Source organism: Sorghum bicolor, chromosome 4 (assembly GCF_000003195.3).
Source record: "Sorghum bicolor cultivar BTx623 chromosome 4, Sorghum_bicolor_NCBIv3, whole genome shotgun sequence".
Taxonomy (NCBI): domain Eukaryota; kingdom Viridiplantae; phylum Streptophyta; class Magnoliopsida; order Poales; family Poaceae; genus Sorghum; species Sorghum bicolor.
The window spans coordinates 66,180,124-66,197,392 of NC_012873.2; the positions used below are offsets into that span (position 1 = coordinate 66,180,124).

Below are 17,269 nucleotides of genomic sequence, written 5' to 3' on the forward strand. Positions count from 1 at the left end.
ATACTATTCTTCTAAATTGATAATATTTTTCTTACAAAGATGGAACATTATCTATTGAACCTAGAACATTGTCTCTACTTAATAAAAGAAAATATTTTATCTTTATAAGATAAATATTCATAAATAAAATTTTATCCAAATATATCCATGTGTGATCTTGTTTCGAAGGATTTGTTATAAAAAATTTAATGATGCAATCATAATTTAATTTAGATCTCCAGTTTAGGAGTTATGATTTTTTTTAATTCGTTAAAAATGTGTTTGCATGTGTGGGTGAGTGGGGCCTGTGTTGATAGAATAGCATGTCATCCATGCGTGTTGTCACCTTTTCTGCTCATTGCCTACAGTGCAAAGATAGGATGAGCGGAGTAAAAAAGACCACCGAATAGGACAAGAGTCGCGGCTTCACCACAAATTATGGTAGACGTCGTAATTTTTAGTAGTAGAGATACTCTCTCCATCTCATCAAATTATATGTCATTCAAAACATCTTAGAGAGACAAAGCATTAACTAAAGTTATTTTGTAACATGTTTTAGCAAGCATCCAATATTATCAGAGCATATGGTTATTAGAGGCGAACACACCAAACAACCATAGTACGCAAGGGCCGACGACAAAAATCAAGTGCCCGCGCTCTCTCCTTGCATGCGAATGCCTGTTTCCCACTTCAGGCATGCCTGCCAGACCGGACCTATCTATTTTGCCATCCTCCGCAAAGCACGGCGGCCTTCGCTACAGTCCCCCTGCACCTCCTCTCCACCTCCCGTCCCACTCCCACCTCCTCAATTGTCTCTCCCCAACGAGGCACACACCACCAATTCCCTCGCCACACATGATGACGGTGCGAGAGCAGCGGGACTAGGCTCGTCGTCGCCCACCCTATGTCTGTCACCCTGCGGCGGCACCTGCAACCTTGGAATTACGAATCGACAGCATGGCGGGTCCCGGTGAGAAGGCGGCGGTGGGAGGCGGGGGAACAGAGAGGCGCAAGTACCCGATCCACGTGGAGGACTACGAGCTCTATGAGGAGATCGGGCAGGGCGTCAGCGCCATCGTCTACCGAGCGCTCTGCAAGCCACTCGACGAGATCGTCGCCGTCAAGGTGCTCGACTTCGAGCGCACCAACAGCGACCTGGTACGCGCGCGCTACACCATTATTCCATATTCTCCTCGGATACGATCCGCCACGCTTCCCATTTTATTTTTTTTCTCCGGATGCTTCTGTTACGTCTTGTTCACTGCATGCTATGCATGGTGCTGCATGTCGCTGAATGTCATGGCGCCCATCTCAGTTCTGCGTTTAGTAACCAACTATCTAGACCAGTGATGTTCAGAACGATGGCTTGCATTGGGTGGATTCGCTTTTTTTGAAAAAAAAATGATCTTGCGTATATAACTAAATAATAATTTAATGACTCAATGAATAAAAGAGCACTACTTGTTTGGTGGTACTGGTTAAAATTGTAGAATGTGAGGGTGCAATAATTTGAACATTCTTTAAGTTGCATTTTTTGTTACTGTATTTGGAACTCCGTGTTGACATTTCTATGGATCCTATTCAGTTTCTAGCTCTGTTTCTACACTAGGATTGCAAAGCTCCTCTGAGTAACTAACATGAGTATATATCCAACACAGAACAACATCGTTCGCGAAGCTCAAACAATGATTCTGATAGACCACCCTAACGTTGTCAAGGCACATTGTTCATTTGCAAAGGACCAAACGTTGTGGGTGGTTATGCCTTATATGGCTGGAGGGTCCTGTCTTCATATAATGAAATCAGTCCATCCTACTGGATTCGAGGAACCCATCATTGCAACGATACTTCGTGAAGTCCTGAAAGGTTTAGAGTATCTTCACCATCATGGCTCTATACATCGAGATGTGAAGGTAAATAAATGTATAATTCCAACCTGTTTTTTGGCTTCTCCTTCTTTGTGACTGCTATATGGATATACCAAATTAGTATATCTTTTTTGTACTTGTTTCACTTGTTTCATCAAAGTTAAGCGGTTGCTATTTTATCTCTCTATTTGGTGATAGGCAGGAAATATTCTAGTCGATGCTCGGGGTGGAATCAAGCTTGGGGACTTTGGAGTCTCTGCTTGCATGTTTGATTCTGGTGATAGGCAGAGGGCTAGGAATACTTTTGTGGGAACACCTTGCTGGTACAGAATCTTAAATAATACAGAATACTATTTCATGACATGTGGAGTTTCCCACCTTCATGCACATGTTCATCCTTGGACATTTTTAATGTACTAGGATGGCGCCCGAGGTTATGGAGCAACTACATGGATATGATTTCAGGTAGGGAATTCACTTGCTACAACTTCTCAAGTGATTTTCATCTGCACTAGTATTATTTTTTTGTGGCTATTTGTTAACTGGAGCCATTTCCATATACTACAGAGCAGACATATGGTCCTTTGGAATTACTGCACTTGAACTTGCTCATGGTCATGCTCCTTTCTCTAAGTACCCTCCCATGAAGGTATACTTTCAGCAGATGCGGAGTAAATCCTTGTGTTATGTTGCAACAGTGTATAAAATTTTGCACTTTGTCAGGTCTTGCTTATGACACTTCAGAATGCTCCTCCAGGTCTTGACTATGAAAGAGATAAGAAATTCTCGAGGGTAAATATATTTCGATATTTTCTAAGTTGAGTATAACTTCTTATTTCTGAATAATAAATTCTTACGATAGAACTTCAAGCAAATGGTTGCTATGTGTTTGGTAAAAGACCCTTCAAGGAGGCCTTCGGCAAAAAGATTGTTGAAGCAAGCATTTTTCAAACAAGCTCGTTCCACTGATTTTATTGCACGAAAGCTTTTGGAAGGATTACCTGGCCTTGGTGTTAGATATCAAGCTTTGAAGGTATATGGTTTTAAGTTCTACTTTGTGACTAACTATTCTTGATGAAATTAACACAAAAAGGTTCACCATGATGCAGGAAAAGGATAAAGATTTAATGGCTCAAAAGAAAATGTCTGATGGAAAGAAAGAAGAAATCTCGCAGGTGCACATGCTAAATATCTAATTTCACAGAAATGGCTCTATTTCTGTAGTAAGTTGAGCAAAGATTTTTGCCATTAGCACCCCGACACACCAAAAAAACTACACGATAGCCTCGTTAATAATAAGAGAACACCTTAGCATGAGTACATTCATAACCAGTTTTCACATTACACATTTATTGATCCCTAACATTTCTTATTTCCTTAGGATGAATACAAAAGGGGTATTAGCAGCTGGACCTTTGACATGGATGACCTGAGATCTCAAGCTTCACTGGTACTCATATAAATTTCCATCATTGATGTTCACGCCATGTAATTTCGTGTAATTGACCTTTTTCAGGGCACAGAATGTGAAGACAGTATATCATGCAAAGATTCAGATATGTCTTTCTATGACTTGGACAGCTTACAGGATCAAGCATCAGAAGGGCCACATTTGTCGAGAGATATATCAATGAAGTATGATGCTGACATTGTAAGTTTCCATTCCTGTGAAAACTTTGGTGTTATAACTCAACATAAAGTTTTGGCTGACATCTAACCCAAGAAAAGTTGGTAGGAAAATGATATGACAGCCAAAGATAAGTCAGTTGTTTCATCGCCTGCTTGCTTGTTAAGGTAATAGACATTGCTACTTGTAATGACAAGTAGTGCTATTTTGGAGAGTGCATTGATGACAATGGAATGCAGATATTCTTTTTCATCATCAAATTGGTTTTCACTTATTTTCACTGTCAGGAATGCTTCTATGCATGGGACGCCCATAAACGGTTCTATCAGGAAAGACAACTCTACAGAAAGCTTTGATATGGAATACCAAGAGAAACATCCGGACATTATTCCAAATAGCTCATCCCATGAAAGGAAGTTTTCTCTTAGTTCTTGTTCATCAGATGGACTTCTTTCGTCCAAAGAGAGGTTCGTTCTTGTTTACAGGCTAAATAAAGCATTCTACGTGGTCTCAAGCAGTAGTAAAACCAAAGTCAGAAGCAAAAGTGCAAAACATGTCCTTTTAATAAGACTTCCGTGCGAGATAGCGTTGTAGCTTGCAGCAGTATCTATGAAGGTTCAGTTAGATAATAGTGCCACTTATGCATGGGTTGATGTATTTCTAAAGTGTCTTAGCTTAGGTTTACAGCATGCACATGTTTTCGGCAGCAGTGCTTGACTATTTGTGAATAATTGTCTTACTCAAAACCAAGCTGCCCAATTATATATTTCTTCCCATCCCATTATATATATGTTCACATAAATTCACTGGCCTTGAATAAACCAATTAGAAGTAGGTTGTTTTTATATTTATGACAACATAAATAATATGTAAGCTACAAAATTATACTAGAAAGAGCATTACATAAAAAAACAGAAGGGAACTTAGAGATGGTTCTATGTCTATTACTACATTGGCATTTCTGTCCTGTCAACTATTTTGCTTTTTAATCTTTTGGCACCTGCTTAGTGTTATTCTAGAGGCTATGAAGTTCTTAAGCACTTGTTTTTTAAATGAGAACTCCTGTCTATCCTGTCTCCTTCCAAAAATGTATGTAATCGGTGCATAATTTATCTTATCTATCTTTTCAAAGCAATATGTAACTAAGATCCAATCCTTTCAGCTCCAGACAGCAAAGTAGCATCTACAACCGTGACAAGTGTAATGGAGCGCCCTTGTATGTATCAGATGAAACATCTTCTGAAGCTGCTCCTAAGGCACATAAATCAGCAGGTAAAGGATCTATGTTGAAAAGTTCAAATGTAGCTGTGTACCATAACCTTTCTACCTAGTGATGTGTTAACTTTAATGTGCCTCATTTTAATTCAGAGGACCATGATGATAGATCGAAACCTCCACTTATAAGAGGTCGGTTTAAAGTTATACCTGGGCATGTTGACTTTGATAAGGTATTGGTATGCATTAATACTTTGCGCATTTATATTCACTAAACTAAATGAAGAATTTTTTTTTATAATCTCAGGCTCAACCACCAGGCCTACAGAAGTGTCACAGCATGCAGGTTATATGCTCCACTTTTATTTATTTTTTTGTAAAATTAGGAGTAGAAAATGCCCTTGTTCTTCTTCTTTTATTAACTAAGCGCAGTATAAAAAAAGGCAAAAAATCATGTTTGTGCTTTTTTTTACTTTCTTACCATTTGATGTTTTTAACTAAGGATTCCATTTTTCTAATATGCAGACAATTTCTCGCCTTCCATCATTAAGTATACCCTCTTCCGCAGAAGTTGCATCAAACATTATCGGTGGCTCCTTCTACATGCAGCTATATAGTATTCTACAGACAAATCTGCTTCAGAGGGTAAACCCACCTCTAAAATATGCATGGACAAAATAAAAAACACCCACCCATCCAGCTCAAAATGAAGAAACTGAACTTTCAGATCTATTGATGTCATATTCTTGCACTCTTTTACAGGACCAAATACTTAACGCGATGAAGCAGGTGAGTGGTTGTGACATGGCTTCACCAGGCATACCTTCTATGGCTTCGCAGTGTATCCCTTCCGCAAGTCGCTCGTCATCTCCGTCAGGTGCAGTGTCAGTTGACAGATCCATGGTGAGTATATGCTCGATCCTTTCAATTATGAATATCAAAGGGTTATAAAACTATTAATACCTCGATATTCATAAATGGAATGAGGTAAACTGAAAAACATTGGTGAATCATTTATACTCACTAACTATACCTCTTCTTTTTATGATGGTAAATACTATAACCCTGACTACCTTTCCAGTTGGAAGCTGCATATGAAAGAGAGAAAGAGCTGCTGAATGAGGTCTTGGAGCTGCAATGGCGGTAACCATCTTTAATCTGGTCTTTCCAAACCAAAGTAAGACATGAAGAAATTCTTAGTCCAGATTTCTGACAGTTCCGACTGCTGCAGGTTATTGTGCACACAAGATGAGGTTCAGAGGCTTAAAGCAAAGACAGCGCAGGTGCACATAAAATTTTCCCTCTCAAACTAATTTGAGTACATCTTCCAAGAATCTTAATATGCGGAAGTTGTTGTAATGGGTACCCTAGAAATACCTAAGGGTTTGTTCAATTAATCCCTTTCAAAATGGGGATTGAGAAGGATTAGATTCCCTCCATTCGCTTCAATCTTCTCAACAGAACAAGACCATAATAAAGATTTTGCTACTAATGTGAAATTTTTGTATGTTAATATGAAAATGCTTAGCATTGACAGATCTGATGCTGAAGCTGCTAAGGGAGCATTAAGGGCGCGTCATGACAAGATGATCTGTTGATGCAGTCTTGAAATGGTTATTTAGCATAGAAAGAGATATAAAAAGAATAAGGATAGAATACATTTAAAAAGGAACTAGCAATGCTCGAGTGTTCAATCCTGTCTCAGCAGGATATTAATGTTGATACGATATGTGTATGTGTTTATGGATAGCATGGCGCTGTGTTTTTGTCGGAGCGCAGTTCCCCGGCTGGGGAAAGATAGCTTAACATGCCTATGGTTTTAATGAATTCAAATAGTTGAACATGTTGTAAAAAAAGTTGAACATGCCTATGGTTTTTAATGTTTCTTATGTTGCTGCATGACTTTTCCTTTAAGTTCAAGGTTGAACGTAAACATTTGCCAAAATTGGCACTAAATGTTGTTGTAACATTGTGAATTGACCAGTTGGCTCCTCATCTTTTGGTAAACAATGGGAAGAACTTCATTTAACAGAAAGAACAATAGTAATCACATGCATCATTGACAATTAAGTTACATGCACAATTGACCTCAAGGTGAGAGTAAAAAAAACATGGGACAACCAATCCACGGCAAGCTTTTCCACATTAATCAACCATGGTACTATGAGCCTTCTCTTGAACCACTAGAGGATTACAACGGCAACGACACATTGGTATCGACGCAAAGTTGGCATCATTGCATCATTACGATGGCAACGACTTCATATCACACTCGCACATACGAGAAGTCCACAATGTATGAAATTCGATAGGCATGTACTCTTACAAGTCATCTACTCACTACCAAAAATTCAGTTCAATCAGAATTCAGAAACCATTTCATCACCAAAAAACGATCATTCATCCACAAGGACTGCTCTATGCTCAAACTGCACAGAAAGCCAAACTGAAAGGGGGGGGGGGGGGGGGGGAACTCAAATCTAATGCCCCCACTTAACAATCCTCAAACCAACGAAGTACTCACTACTCAGCATAGAGCAACTCCAAGTTTGGTGATGATCCAGCAACCTTTGAGACTCCAATCACTAGTAAAAAAAGAGCAGGCACAAAGACTTGGAGAGGAGGGGTGGGGGAGGGATAACTGGCTCAAAGCGAAAAGTACTCAATATTACAATGGAAAGGAAACCATCTCAGCAGGTGTAAAGCTTTTTATGCATTGCATCAAACTTGCTGTCTACTTCTATAATAATTTACACGCGCCACAAGCCCACAACATGTCAATTCCCACCAGTGATTGCACACCTCTATACTATGTACACTGGAAGTTAGTCCCAATGCCCGGTTAAGTAAAGGCCGAAGAATTCCCGTGAGTACATACAAATATAATCACCTAACAGGTTCCAGTCAGAGGAGCGAGTGTTACAAGTCAGTCTATGTGCTGCTCGTTCTGCTTTGGACTACCCGAACAAGCGTCCAGGAGATTAAATTCACGCAGCAACAACCACGAAGATTCATTTGACTTGGTTGTGCTGATCAGATACTCTCGGAAGTATCCATCATGTGTAACAATGTAAATTACAGTCCTGTAAAGTATTGCATGGGTAATTTAGACATGTGCAGCAGTTAGTGTTTCCACAACAAAAGGAAAAGGAAAAAAATTCATGAACAGATGCCGATTTTGCTGTTCTTACTTCAATGCAGGAAATTTGGAAGAATTTTGGGAATTTTCAACACTGTGTACTGCCAGACAGCTGCAGTACAAAGGATGATGTTAGTAAAATCAATAATGAAGTTTGTACAGGGAGTGGCAAGAAGTATCAATAATGAATGGACCTTTTGATGTCTGCAGTGACAACGTGGTGAATAACATGATGATTAGCTGGATCCAAAGCATCAGTTACAGATCCAGGAATCACTGAACTGAGCAATGTATTTGCTTGTCTCCTGAGAAAAGTGGGTGTGATCAAATCAAATCATGCTTGTGAAATAATGGCTCGCAAATCATAGCTAGCATAAAGTAGGACATGAACCTTGCATTCCTAGAAGCATCAAGGAAAAACATGTGCAAAGAGCCTGATGAACTTGTGGCAACAAGAACGTCAGGAAGATCAACAGAGGGACTAAATGTCAGTGAATAGATCGTTGATGGGTATGTTCCTCGCCGAAAACTATGTGACTGTTGAAGCAAAAATGCAAAAAGATATAAGGTGAATTGTAGAGAGCTCAATGTCAAATTGGTTCTGAAGGAGAGAGGTATAGTTTCACCTTGGTTGCTTGTGCGACAAGATGCACTCTAATCATAGTACCCTTTTCAGAAGCTGTTGCCAGGTACAAACCATTCAAAGAAAAAACCATTGCAGCTAATGGAGCTTGATGAGCATCTATCTGTCAGCCAGTTACACAAAAACAGTGAGAAAACTACACCGCAACCCACGCTCCAACAATCAGCAATTAACTTCACACTTGAGACTTCTTAATAAAGAAATTGGATGCGAGCATATAATTGGGACGCTGAGGATGTAAGCTTATAACTGGATGTCTCAACCATCCAAATCAAAGAGTTTTTTGTTCAGAAGAAAGTATGCAGCTCTCCTGCTGCTTTGAGGATAAAACAAAAAAGAAAACGACCATCTATTGGCAAGATTACATTGAAAGGTGATTGACATGTGTACTGCAAGTTTTGCATACCACAACAAGCATGAAAAAGAGTCAAATAAAGCTCCACTCATTTTGCTAGCTTTACCAATAAATAAGCTCAATGCTGCCACATCATTTGCATAGTCATTGCCTTTTTTTCTATTGTTTGAAAGTAGAGCAAGGAATCTTAAATAATCATTGAACTCTCTAATAGGTTTTCAAAGTCATGTCAACCAAGGTACAAGTCTAGAGAATAAAATAGTTGTCTTTGCCAAGCTGTATGCGAGAAAATCACAATAGGGAAGGATCTAAATCTGCTGGAGTCAATATAAGTATGACACAGGAAACAATAAATTACCTGGCATATTAATTCCGGTTTTGATGCTTTGTATACTAAAGCAGATCCTTTGGATGTGCTTGCAGGGAGAGCCAAATAACACTCTTCAGAATTAGGAGCAAATGCACATAAACCTAATTTAAAATGTAACAATATTATGAGCAAAACAACATAAGAGTGTTTTTGATATTATTATTATTATTATTTGCCAACTTGAAAGCAAAGGCTGTTAACAGGAGGTATGGTAAGAATATTTGGTATACAAAGAGCAGGAGGATCCATACCTTTTGTATTCGGTACCGTTTCAATTTCATCCAATATAGTAGTGCTATTGAGGTCATAAACGAAAGTCCTATCCTGCAATACAACAACAAGCCTGCACATAATGTGATTACTACTCTATTCAAAAGAACACAGCAACTAAAGTTTGCACACCTGACTGGGACTTGATTGGCATGCATCGATTAACAGAGCATAAGTATGAACCACCCAGAAACTGATAATACATTGAAGTAGTAGCTAACCTCTTCCTACTTAATCGAACAGCCAAAATTGAAGTCTTAAAGTTCAGATCTCTCTTTGATGCTCCAGTTTTGGTATTGAACAAGCACAGACGACGAGGAGACATAGCAGGCTGCAAAAGAGGAAAGAATTTGAAGTCACAATCAACAAGTTAACTCGACTAACCTATGCAAGATCAACAAGTCTAGGGGCAATGAATCAACAGAATGAGGTACCTGTTCACCAGTTCCGACAATGGCAAGTAGGTTTGTGCCAAATAGCATTTCCACAATGTTGAATCCCCCAAGATCTGCAAACACGCAGAGGTTCATAAAGCCTCAGCTATAGTAGTACTATTGCAGAACAGCTCTCCCCAGAGTAGAATGACCATTTTATTTATTTTGAGAAAAGTAGAATGACCAATTGATGCTCTTTCAGAAACAAAAAAAAAAAAAAGGAACGGTTTTCAGAAACAAACTGTATTCTGCTAGACCCTAATGTATTATTGTTTCAGAATTCCAAAACGCTAATTATAGCCGATATACTGTCGTAACAACCTGGTGCCGATTTTATAATTGCATACAGCCGCATTGGATATTTCAAAAAAAAATCTAAAAAGAAAAATCTCACTCTTTTCATAGCAGAGCCTCCCATTACGAGCGTCGAAGATCTTAAACCCATCCTTGGTGCCGACAGAAAACATGCTGCAACAATCCAACACCCAGGAAACAGAATCAGCGCTCCCTGCCGCTCTTAATCCACCATCCCCGCCACCGGCCATCGTAACAAGCAGTCATCACGAAACAGATATCCTCCGCGCACGCACCTGTTGTCCTGATTGAAGGAGACGCAGATGATCTGCGACGGAGACGAGCTGCTCGCCATCGCCGGCGCGGTGAGGATCGGGCCCACTCGCCGGCGCGACCGCTCGTCTCTGCAACCAAAACTCTTCCGTGCCGCTTGACTGCTTGGGGCCACGGGCGTACCGCAGGTGGGTGCCGTCGAAGCAAAGCTAGGGTTCGGCGCCGACAAGCAAATCGACCCCGAGTCCGGAAGGACCTCCACGCCACGCAAGTCCGATGCCACCAGACGTCGGGAGGACGACGACGACGACGACTACGAGAGTAGGGAAAGCGAGCTTCCCCTTGTCTGGAATCAGGGAATCCGGTTCGTTCGTTGCCCCGGACCAAGAAGACGACGATGGATGGTCGGGACATGACAGGTGCGTGGGTCCGACCCGGCCTGGCTTTTGGGCCAGCGCGGCCCGACATGGTGAGGCCCAAATTTTAAAAAGCACGGCAGCAAGGCCCACTAAATCGGTGGTCTTGCAAGAAGATCCCCTTTGGAATTAGGGAAAAAACGGCTGTGTTCGTTTGACTGAAAGTATTGTTCGCTGATTTATTGTCAGAGAAAAATATTGCTGAATGACTGACAGATTCGACAGATAAGCTCAACCGAACAAAGCCGTTTTTCTATAAAATTAAACTGATTTGTATGAAAATCCTACGTGTTCCTGTGGAAAATAAACTACTAAGTTGCTAAAGTGAACCACTAATATTGGTACACTAAAAGGAAAATGGGTGGATTCACGATTAAATTGAAAGGCAGGAAGCCGGAATACTTATCGAGATCAAAATCAGCAAGCCAACGGGAAGCGAGATCTGTGTCCAAATGACTCCAATTATGGCCCTCGGCCCCTCACCCTCAGGGGTCATAACTCATAAGGCAGTCATCTTTTTCAAACTCGACGATCCACACTGCACCCATCCATTTCTTCCTCCCCTTCTCTGCATGCTACATCTATATCCGAGATCACACTCTGACCGAGGGTTGATTTCAATTTTTTTATGAGACCCACTTACAGACATGCTCATAAACATAAGTGTACACTCACTTCTATGAACACACCACGTACATGATACTCCTATGAGCATCTCCGAAGAACCGAGTTAAAACGATAAATCTTGAGATTGACAAAATCACCATAGATGTCTCGTTGTTGATAGACACGTCGCATACTACTGAAAAAATAGTATAGTTAAATCCTGGAATAAATTACACCCTATTACTATGAACACTTTTGAAGAACCGAGTTGGAACGGCAAATCTTGAGATTGACGAAGTTATGCTTCGCTGTCGATAGACACGTCATCATAACACTATTAAATTATAGAATTGATTCATAAAAATAAGAGTACCCACGTCATGAGGGACGCGCTTAATCCCGCCCAGGACTGCAGGCCGCCGGCCCAACACCAGCAGCGACCGACCTGGCTCCTCCTCGAGCCACGCGCAAGACGGCATTCTGGCCCGCCCCAGACGCCCAGTGTACAGTACCTGTGTACCGTACGTACTGTACGAATCATGCACGCAATAACCAGGAGCGCATTGCCAACCGTACACCGTGCATGAACCCATCCATGCGTACACATCCCAAGTCGTATCTACTATACAGAGGTACAAGTACAGTTCAGATAGAAGCGTGGACAAAGACCAAGGCCTTGTAGTTCACCCTCAAATTCAAAACTTTTCAAGATTACTTATCATATCAAATCTTGTGGTACATGCATGAAACACTAAATATATACGAAAATAAAAACTAATTACACAATTTATCTGTAATTTACAAGGCGAATTTTTTGAACCTAGTTAGTCTATAGTTGGATAATAATTATCAAATATAAATAAAATTACTACAGTGTCAAAATCCAAAATCTTTTCACAACTAAACAAGTCCCAACTCTCTCCAGGTAAAAAACGATAGTGATCCGCCAAGTAATGTGTAGTAGTACTATCTGCCCGTAGTACAGTGTAGTGAGACCGGGGCCTTGTTTACTTCCCGAAGGAAAAAATTCCGCGACACTGTAGTACTTTCGTTTGTTTATAGTAAATATTGTCTAATCATGAACTAACTAGGCTCAAAAGATTCATCTCGTCAATTTCGACCAAACTGTGCAATTAGTTTTTATTTTTGTCTATATTTAATACTCCATACATGCGTCTAAAGATTCGATGTGACGGAGAATCTTGAAAAATTTTGGTTTTTAGGTGGAAGTAAACAAGGCCCGGTACAATTAAGGGCACGCACAGTTGCGGCAGGGCGTGCTGGGCGCCATTAGCCGGCTGGTAACTGGTTTGCTGGCCGGGCATGAATGAAGTCATGAACCAACCACAACCAGGCAACCAGCCAGGCCCCCCGATGTACGTTTTGCATCGGTGTGCCACGTGAGAGCTCGCTAACCCAAACCTCAGAAACAGTGGCGGAGGCAGAATTTTAAACTTAGGTATTCCTACTTCTATAAAGTTAATTTATAGATTGAAAATATAGTCAATTGTACTGCAAGTTAGCAACTCTAAATTAATATTTGCTTTCTAGAATATAGACTTCTAATTCAAATGCTAGTTTTTTACATGTTTTGAGCTCAAATATGCAAAATACTATATATTATAGCATTATACATTTATATATATAAATATATACATATATTTACATAAAAATGTACCAAAATAGTTGGATATTCCCGAAAACACTGGGGAATACCCTAGATCCGCCACTGCCTCCATATGGCTGGGTTGGTTTTGCACCAGCACGCATTGCGCACGTAGGACCTTTTTCGTTGTTGGGCGTAAGCCTGGCGACAGTTACCTGCAGTGACAATGTGTTGTAGTAACCAGGTGCTAAATTTTACTAGCTCCAGCATCTTCAAGATAATACAACTTTGGTCCCGTCCTTAGTCAAGTTATCTAAAGTTTAACTGATTTGAAAATTAGAGTAACATTGTGACACCAAATGGTGGTATATCATTAAATAAAATATATTAAATAACAAATCTAATTATACTTATTTAGCATCATAAATATTATTTTTTATAAACTTAATTAAACTCTAAATATTTTGACTCCATAAGACCATATTACACTAGAACTATATTTTTTCGGAAATGTTTTGAACTCTCACGTGTCTGTTCGCTGATCTGAAAAGTCATGGCTGAAATTATTATTGGCTGATTTATTATGAGAAAAAAAATACTGGTGGCTGTCAGAAAAAAAAATCACCAGCAATCCGATAGACCACACATTTATGAAGAAGGGTTCCCAAACTAGAGGGCCTGACCGAAGGCCGACAAAATCTCAAGTGTTGCACTGAACTCCTGCGATGATCAAACCACTCACCTCTTGAACCATTAACAAATATAGTGGTGGAACCTGTGTGTACATGAGGACAAACTCGCTATCATGCGCCAAATGCTAGTTCCTATAGAACTTCAAGCATGTAGTCCTATGTTCTAATTCTACTACCACAAAGAGGCACCGAATCCTAATTTTTGTAAAACCTCACGTAGGTAAATCCTATGTATGTTGTAACTCTACCACAAATAGGAAGGAAGAAAACCAGTTTGCATATGTTATGCACGCGAGACGAAACCACAACGATCGGTGGTTAGTTTGCACTGTGCAGCTAACATCGGCCTTGTTTAGGCCTTGTTTAGTTTCCAAAATATTTTACAAAATTTTTCATATTCTCCATCATATCGAATCTTGCGGCTCATGTATGGAGCACTAAATAAAGATAAAAGAAATAACTAATTATACATTTTACCTGCAACTTGCGAGACGAATCTTTTGAGTCTAGTTAGCCTATTATTGGACAATATTTATTAAATACAAACGAAAGAGTTACTATTCCTATTTTTCAAAAAAAATGGAAGTAAGCAAAGCCTTAGTTCAAAAAATTACAAAATAGACACTGTAACACTTTAATTTGTATTTCACAAATATTGTTCAATTATGAACTAATTAAGCTTAAAAGATTCATCTTGCAGATTACAGACAAACTTTACAATTAGTTGTTATTCTTATCTATATTTAATGCTCAATGCATGTGCCACAAGATTCGATGTGACAGAAAATTTGAAATTTTTTATAATTTTTTTGGAACTAAATAAGGTTGTGTTTTCTTTTGTTTTCTCAAAATATAGCGGTAGCGTGTTTGCTGTAGCTTTTCTGCTGTGCTACAGCCTACAGCTACAACCAGTGAGGACTTGTTTTGTTCTTTTTTTTTGCAAAATAGATACGATAGTATTTTCGTTTTATTGATAAAATATTATCCAATCATGAACAAATTAGGCTCAAAAGATTCGTCTACAAGCTTCGTCTAATTAGTCTATAATTGGATAATATTTGTCAAATAAAAATTAAAATACAACAGTACTCGAAAATAAAAAAAATTAAGAACTGAACAAGGCCGAAATCATAGCTCTTGCAGCAGCAGGTGCAGAAAAAGGAGCAAAGAAAAGATCGGCCCGGTGTGCCTGAACCGGAAGGAAACACGGACCACGCGCGAGAGAGACGGATCAAGGGAGGCACTCCAGAGGTCCAGGGTTGGTGGATGGCAGGCAGGCAAGTGAAACATCAGGAGCCGTGCGACCATATGTACACCCTACAGTGCGTGCTTGCTGTTCTATATAGTCCGGTCCGGTCCAAACGACGCTAATAACTGCGCTAGTAGGGAGAAGAGAACGAAATAAAGCATGCACCTGCAGCACGCCCGCTGGTAGGCCTTGTTCAGTTGGCAAAAACCGGTGAAAAACGGCACTGTAGCACTTTCGTTTTTATTTGACAAACATTATTCAATTATAGAGTAACTAGGCTCAAAAGATTTATCTCACGGTTTACAGATGAACTGTGTAAATAGTTTTTGTTTTCATGTATATTTAATGCTCCATGCATGTGCCGTAAGATTCGATGTGACGGGGAATCTTGAAAAATTTTGCGAACTAAACAAGGCCGTAGCCACTCTGTGCCACCGCTAGGACTACAGCACTCGCACACAGTACATGCAGCAGCAGTTAGCAGCAACGGCATTCCATTTCCACCACCGTCTCACCGCCCACCGGAACCGCCGGGTCGATCGCCCGGGCGCGCGCGCGCCCGGCCAAAACCCAGAGTGACTCTGTCCGTCAGCCGACCGGCCGGCCGGACCGGAGCACGTAAGCAGTGCCATAACTGAGGAAATTGACCCGTCTCCGGCACCGGCCACGGCTACGCGGAGTTAAGGATGGAAATGACCGTTCAAATGAATATCCGTGGTTCCTTTTTAATATAATTTAATAAATTAAATAAATAGTTTTTTTATCAACATCTCCATCTTTAAACGGAGCATGCAGTACATATGCGGCGTACCCGCCCTGCAGAGGAGAACATCAGTTCCGTATTTTTCTTTGGCGAATCGTACCGGCCGGCCAGCCGTCCGTCCGTCCCATCCCTTCCCGCCGCGCCGCTTCCGAGCCCCGTCGCAGCGGTGCCGTGCCGTGCCGTGGTGGCGCAAGTGAGGGGCATGGCCAACTTGCGTTTTCCACGGCCGCTAGCTGCTGCGCCGTGCTGGCAGGCACTGTAACTGTGCGGCCGCCGTTCCGGGGCGGGCCGGCCATGGTAAGATTGCTAGCGCGGCCCCGGATATGGGTACGGCGACGGCGACGGTGACGGGCCCCGGGGAGGTTTCTCTTTTTACCGTGGCATTGGCCCTTGCCTAGAGCTAGAGCTATCGCCACCTCCATGCCTTGCATTCCATATATACATATTGCAAACTGGCAGCACAGAGGGGGGCTCAGTGGTCACAACGACATGGACCGATCGGTGGCTGCTTGCCATTTACCACTTCCACTGCTCCGATGCATCTGGATCGCTCCATCCATCCCGAGCTCTAGCACAGTAGCAAGTTGCTAGGGCTCTTGAGAAGGACCACGCACGAGGCTTTGCTGCATCGGTGTTTCAGGAGGAGAACGGCAACGAGTTTATTGCTCTCCTTGTTTGTTGGGTCTTCCTCGTTTAGCCTAACGGCCGGCATCGGCATGCCATGCATGCATGGAGTGCTACGAAGCCCAGAGGCACGTAATGCTATGCAATGCCCTCTCTTTCTTCCCCCCCCCCCCCCCCCTTTTCTTGCTTGCAATGCTGCACAGTGTTACTGTCCTTTTCCTGATGTAATCCTATATGTATGGATCGGGTTTCACAATTTCATGCATGAAAGGTTGTTCCATGAAGAAGCACCTCGTCAGTCGTTACCCCGTCCGGCCAGACGCTGGGTTCCGTTCCGTCTAGGCGGCCAGAGACCGCGGGCGCGTGCGCGTGGGGGCGGCAGGGACGGAGCGGACGGCCGGACGCCGCCGCCTCCTACCAAACTCGCACGCGCGAATGGCCAAGGCTGCTGCTGGTTGCTTTGCGTCTTTTTCCCTGCCTGCGTCCAGCGTCCTAGATCCGCTGCGCCTCCGTCCGTTGCACGCGCCGCCCGGGGTGTTGGCATGCTCATGTGACTTCACCGGTGCAAGGCGCCAGGCGGCAGCCTTGGGCAAGCACTGTAGCAGGCCGGGGGTGGCTTGTCTGTACTGGAGATGTTCGAGCTGGGTAGCGGGGGATCGGAGTTTCCGCGGTGGTAGACGAGACGTATACGTACGCGCACTGTGCAGTCTTCATTCCCCGTTGGCTGGCCGTGGCTGCCGTGTGGGTGGGTGCAGCAGTCGTGCAGGGAAGAGCGGGCGAGCGCTGTGGTGACTGGTCCCTCCACTCGGCGGGCAGGGGCAGGCCAAGGCCAAGGCCAAGGCCATC

General features: G+C 41.9%; 2 protein-coding genes across 4 annotated transcripts; one reads left to right on the forward strand and one right to left on the reverse strand.

Annotated features, from left to right (window-relative positions):
* LOC8082729 (serine/threonine-protein kinase BLUS1) lies at positions 743-6,573 on the forward strand. 3 transcript variants are annotated; one of them, XM_021458220.1, is made up of 20 exons: positions 743-1,137; positions 1,638-1,892; positions 2,046-2,170; positions 2,268-2,312; positions 2,415-2,496; positions 2,571-2,639; positions 2,710-2,880; positions 2,957-3,022; positions 3,229-3,297; positions 3,364-3,498; positions 3,583-3,641; positions 3,762-3,941; positions 4,637-4,746; positions 4,843-4,922; positions 4,997-5,035; positions 5,215-5,334; positions 5,452-5,592; positions 5,771-5,832; positions 5,921-5,972; positions 6,218-6,573. In XM_021458220.1, exons 1-20 carry the CDS (start codon positions 937-939, stop codon positions 6,221-6,223), a joined length of 2,067 nt encoding a protein of 688 aa, XP_021313895.1. In that variant the 5' UTR covers positions 743-936; the 3' UTR covers positions 6,224-6,573. The 3 variants fall into 3 exon arrangements, with proteins under 3 accessions (XP_021313895.1, XP_002452965.2, XP_021313894.1); XM_021458219.1 differs by having other exon boundaries at positions 745-1,137; positions 6,227-6,573; XM_002452920.2 differs by lacking the exon at positions 6,218-6,573 and having other exon boundaries at positions 5,921-6,206.
* On the reverse strand, positions 7,303-10,837 carry LOC8082730 (autophagy-related protein 18b). The gene is made up of 11 exons (XM_021458221.1): positions 10,491-10,837; positions 10,295-10,368; positions 9,901-9,974; positions 9,688-9,797; positions 9,448-9,539; positions 9,185-9,297; positions 8,455-8,574; positions 8,220-8,365; positions 8,023-8,133; positions 7,881-7,940; positions 7,303-7,772 (listed from the first exon to the last, which is right to left on the reverse strand). The coding sequence occupies exons 1-11, from the start codon at positions 10,547-10,549 to the stop codon at positions 7,616-7,618; spliced, it is 1,116 nt and encodes a 371-aa protein (XP_021313896.1). The 5' UTR covers positions 10,550-10,837; the 3' UTR covers positions 7,303-7,615.

Excerpts from the sequence above, each read along its gene's own strand:
- LOC8082729 (XM_002452920.2), top strand. The coding sequence starts at position 937 with ATGGCGGGTCCCGGTGAGAAGGCGGCGGTGGGAGGCGGGGGAACAGAG. Across the intron at positions 2,313-2,414 it reads CTACATGGATATGATTTCAG|AGCAGACATATGGTCCTTTG; the intron begins GTAGGGAATTCA and ends CATATACTACAG. Across the intron at positions 5,335-5,451 it reads AGACAAATCTGCTTCAGAGG|GACCAAATACTTAACGCGAT; the intron begins GTAAACCCACCT and ends ACTCTTTTACAG.
- LOC8082730 (XM_021458221.1), bottom strand. The coding sequence starts at position 10,549 with ATGGCGAGCAGCTCGTCTCCGTCGCAGATCATCTGCGTCTCCTTCAAT. Across the intron at positions 10,369-10,490 it reads TCCTTCAATCAGGACAACAG|CATGTTTTCTGTCGGCACCA; the intron begins GTGCGTGCGCGG and ends GGATTGTTGCAG. Across the intron at positions 8,575-9,184 it reads AACCGGAATTAATATGCCAG|ATAGATGCTCATCAAGCTCC; the intron begins GTAATTTATTGT and ends ACTGGCTGACAG.